This window comes from Haliaeetus leucocephalus, unplaced genomic scaffold (genome assembly GCF_000737465.1).
Source record: "Haliaeetus leucocephalus isolate CR32 unplaced genomic scaffold, Haliaeetus_leucocephalus-4.0 Scaffold217, whole genome shotgun sequence".
NCBI classification, from domain to species: domain Eukaryota; kingdom Metazoa; phylum Chordata; class Aves; order Accipitriformes; family Accipitridae; genus Haliaeetus; species Haliaeetus leucocephalus.
In genome coordinates, this window is record NW_010972653.1 from 5,896,600 (window position 1) to 5,901,231 (window position 4,632).

A 4,632-nucleotide genomic window follows, 5' to 3' on the forward strand; every position below is an offset into this window, starting at 1 on the left:
CGGGGGGCGGGGGGCGGGGGGGAAGTCTTCTATTTCTGGTAGAATATAAAGTACTCTAGTGGCAAACAGGACTGAAAACTTTACACTTTCCAACCAGTACCTCCAACTCATTGTACATGAATACACTTTATATATATTTATTTATATTAAAAAACCTATGCAAAAATGGTTTCCAGATAGTCCAGTTCATTGCTCCTACCTGAGACCTTGCTAGTTGATGAGGCAAAGCTGCAATCAGTCTGTAGATCCCCCTCACTTTCAGAGACAGACAACATGTGAAGAAGGCTACGTCTCTCTAATTCACTGTCCGCATCAGTACTGCTATCACATACCTGTTTTTTGTAAATAAGTCATTGTATTATCTACTGTTTCAATCTGAAGAAACCAAATACAGCATGAGAGATGCAAGATCAACAGTAAATGAAGTTTAAACCCAAACTGTTCACATTTTTACTTTCTCTGTGAATCACCAGTACATAAAGAAACCTTGCAAAAAAAAGTATTTTTAAAGGATTTCTCAAGATAAAAAGACTTCTAGTGATTACAGTACATTTCAATCTGCTACAATGACCAGAAAGTTGGCAATACATAGAATCAAAGCTTGATGAAATAAATAACTTCAAGAGCCGACAGGAAAGAATGGTAACTGATGATGCATTTTGTATTACAAATTCTGGTCTATCTACTGACTATCTATGCCAAGACAAAGCAATATTTTAAAAAAAGCAGTTTCCCGTATTCAGAGAAGTATTTGTTTCTCAAAATAGGAAAAAAAAACCGTACAACAAAATGGACACGTGGAGCCCTGTTTAGAAGACATCCTTCATACTGAAGTGACATTAATACAAGCTAGATATGTAGCTTGAACAAAGAAGGTTTCTGTTGTTGCTTTTTAAAAAGATACCCAACATCTCATGTGATTTGAGCTTTTCACTTACTGATAATGCTTTGACAGTTTCCCCAGCTGGTCTGTTGCAATATGCCTGTTTGCTCTTCTGAAGGTAACACCTCCAAAAATTGCACAGAATTTCATCCTGATAAATACAAATGGATAGTGATTAGTACAAAGTTTACAAGGTCATTAATTGCTGAGAGAACAGAGCGTAATTTCTACCTCAGGAATCTGAATAATGTTCCAGCTCTAATTTTATTAACTGTGATTTATAAACTACATTTTAAAATTACCAGAGAAGCTAAGTTTGTTTTCATATTCTCAACGTTTTTAAAGAGGGCATTGTTCAATTCACTTTAAAAATCATGATCTTTTAAAATAACATCTCTTCTAATACACACAGTGCATGTAGAACTCACACTGATATCTACATACCTTCATTTGTGGACATACTCCTAATGCTTCTAAAGCTTCGGCTTGTTTCTTGAGTACAAGCTGAAAGCCTTCACAAACATACCATTCACAGCCTCCATCTAAGTGGGGGAAAAAAAAAGTATGTTTTTTTGTTTGTACTGTTCTGGGGTTTTTTTAACCTTATGCACACTTATTTCCACTTAATATTCTGTTCTCTTGGTATCAGGATAGAGACATGTCTCTCTATTCAATAATTTCAGATCCTAGAGCATAGACCAGGTACACAGAATACTCCATTTGTTCACAGTCTCAATCAAGAAGAAAAGCTACTGAGCAAGCACTGCTCTCCACACATTTCCCAATAGTAATATATTTCACTATAACTTCTAGTGCAGCATTTGTAATCAAGTGGAGAGTTATGTGACCAGTTTTAAAATAACTGAGAACCTGTCATTAAAAAAAGAAATACGATCATTTCTTTCCCATTCCCAGCACAGAAAACTGGAACACATTATGGTGGTGAGTCAGGCAAAAACCAACCAATATCACCACAGTCTTCACCATTCTCTCCCACAGAATCATACACATTCAAATTAAAGAAACTTTCTCAGCTATTTCAAGCTTCTAGCAAATCTCAGCACAACATGAATTTCATAAGGAGGGGGCCTGCTCTGATCTATTCACTATTCCCTCAGACTGCATTACATTTAATTTTCACCCTTACCTCTCTATATTTACAACTCCTTTTCTACAGGCTTCTGGTTTTAGAAATTTTCTCTGCATTTCTCAACTTCCTTTTCATTCCCTCCACACCTCTCGTTCATTATTTTTTGTTACAATCACACCTTGCATCTCGCCATCTTAAAAGTTATCTGCCCAAAGCTTCTGCCCTGTTTTAATGATGTTGGCTGTAACTGTTAACCACAGATACAGCTTACTCCTATAAATGCACGAAAATAAGCTGCCATAGTATAATGTAATAGCACTCATGGGAGGGACTGGGTGAAGCTAAGGATTTCTTAAGAAGCCTGGGGGTTGGCTAATGACCCTCCTAACAGGAAAAATAGAAAGCATGAAGTGGTACACAGCTCAGACTTTAGGAACAACACAGGATAAAGACAAGTGGAGGTGGTAAGGTTGTTCCCCTTTTCACTCCTCCCTTCACTTCCACACAATTGTTCTTTTCAAAGAAATGTTCTAATCCCACCGCAGTAGAGCAAAGATAGGTCAGCATATCAGAGACAAAAATAACCCCATGCTTCATTTAGCATTGTAATGCATTTTTGCTTTTTGGAAGTGGCCACAACAGTATAACATCTATCCAGCCATCACAGTATACATACACAGCTCCAGCAGCAGCCTTACCATAACATCCTTATGGCATATATCATCATACATAATGACTACTATTCTTCTGAATCATGAAATTGAAAGTATAGAAGTGACTCTGGATAAAGGATGCAATATTGGTTTAGCTATTGTAACTGCGTGAAATCTCTTCCATGCAGGTTTGTGTGTAGGTTACAGGGCCAAGTACCTGTAATGCAAGCCAGACTGACATTCTAAGAGCTGGACCACTGTCACATCTCACTTAAGAAGACAGACAACTTTTCTGGTTTTGTGATAGCCATCGCAAGGAAGGAACAAAGGGATCACCACATCTGAATACATGCCACCAGTATCTTCAGTCAGTATTGGCTTCTACAAATCAACGTGGCAATAAGTAACATATAGCTCTGTTCAATCCCCCAAAACCCACCACCAGGCTCACAGAGGTCACCTGTGGCTCAAGAAGTCACTGAAGGTGACCGCTAAAGGTTGTGACAGCATCTAGGGGCTGTATTTTGTTCCTGTTCTTACAGTCTTTCCTAGCTATCTGCTTTTGGTCACCATCAAAGACATAATGGGCTAGGTGAACCCTGACTGAACAGCCACTCTTATGCAAAATACAGAGAGAAACTCATACATACCAGTTTTTTCCTGCTTTCTTAAAACATTGGAGATTGTCTGGACTCTTGTATTAGAAATAAAATCAGTGTTTACAACTTCTCTAGTTCTCTGCAAAACAGGAATATATATATATAATATATTTATAATATAAATATAATATATATTTTTTTCTTTTCTCAGCAAGAAAAAAAGCCAGGCCTAACTTGCACAGATTGCCCCATCATAAGACATAATGGAAGAACTTGTTCAAATTTCCTAAACTAAAGAGAGACAGAACATTCTGAACTTTTCATTCTGAAATTGCAAAAATAGAGAATTACTATCCTGGACATACAGGTCATATGCATCAGGGTTTGCCTACACTGGTACTGTACTAAAGTGCAGCAATGCCCAGGTAATACTTCTAAGGCATCTAGACAGCATGCCGGCACTACAGCTACAGCAACACAGTGTCTTAAGATGGTTCATTTTAAATTTTGTGATTTCAAGGAACATGAGTTTTAAACAGTGTCAAGTAAAGCATGAAAAAGGAAGAATCACAATACTGCCTTCAACTCCTAATGCCAAGGAGAAAAATCTAACATTTTCTTACTAAAAAAACAAGCAGCAATCAAAATAAACCTTTTCCAAGGCCTGTAGCTCAGCTTTTTACCTCAGTAACGTTGTGGCAAGATCTGCAATAAAATCTGCCTCCATCAGTGAGACCCCAGTTCACTTCTGAACATTGGGCACAGCGTTCATTAAAATCTCTCTAAAAGGAAAAAAAAACAACAACACAAAACAACAGTTTCACACGTGTTCAGGTAAAACAAATGGCACTACTACTAGGCTACTGCAGAGCTTTTGAGATTATTCACAGAGAAGAATATTTATGCCCTTTATGTTAGCTCTGGGTGATAACAAGTAATCGTAGCATTTGCTATCAGTTGTAGATAACTGTGAACAAATAATTTTAGCTGGCAAGCATCAGCTCTTGTGTATGTGAGCATTAGAACAAGGGGAATAATAATCCACACCTAGCGCACACATGACATGGCTTGAAAAAAAACACGCATCAGAAACGGAAGCAGAGACAAAAAGTAGAGAGCAGGAGATGAAAGGAAAAATACATTTCCAGAACTGCGGAGAGACACATGCAGGGGAAGAAAGCCTGCACAAGGCGGTGGAGAGATGTGCCGGGAGAAAGGGAGACTTCCCGGAGAAGCCGGAGGAGGAAGGAGAGAAGAGGGAAAGCAACAGATTAAGATGAAGCATTTTTCAGAAGCACCCCACACGAGCGTGCTGGGGCCGGGCAGCTCCCTTCGGGCCCGGGGGGGACGGCCGGCCAGCCGCCCGTCGGCACACCCGCGGCCCCTCACCGGCCCCCGCCGGGGACA

At 39.2% G+C, this 4,632-nt stretch overlaps 1 protein-coding gene across 1 annotated transcript in view; it reads right to left on the reverse strand.

The window, feature by feature from the left end:
- The window catches only part of TAF1B (TATA box binding protein (TBP)-associated factor, RNA polymerase I, B, 63kDa), a 70,830-nt gene that overhangs the window by 46,074 nt on the left and 20,124 nt on the right, over nucleotides 1-4,632 (reverse strand). The window contains exons 2-6 of the mRNA XM_010566747.1: nucleotides 3,909-4,007; nucleotides 3,277-3,364; nucleotides 1,328-1,425; nucleotides 939-1,034; nucleotides 200-332 (exon numbers count right to left, since the gene is read on the reverse strand). Coding sequence (XP_010565049.1) covers nucleotides 200-332; nucleotides 939-1,034; nucleotides 1,328-1,425; nucleotides 3,277-3,364; nucleotides 3,909-4,007 — 514 coding nt within the window. The remainder of the gene's footprint in view (nucleotides 1-199; nucleotides 333-938; nucleotides 1,035-1,327; nucleotides 1,426-3,276; nucleotides 3,365-3,908; nucleotides 4,008-4,632) is intronic.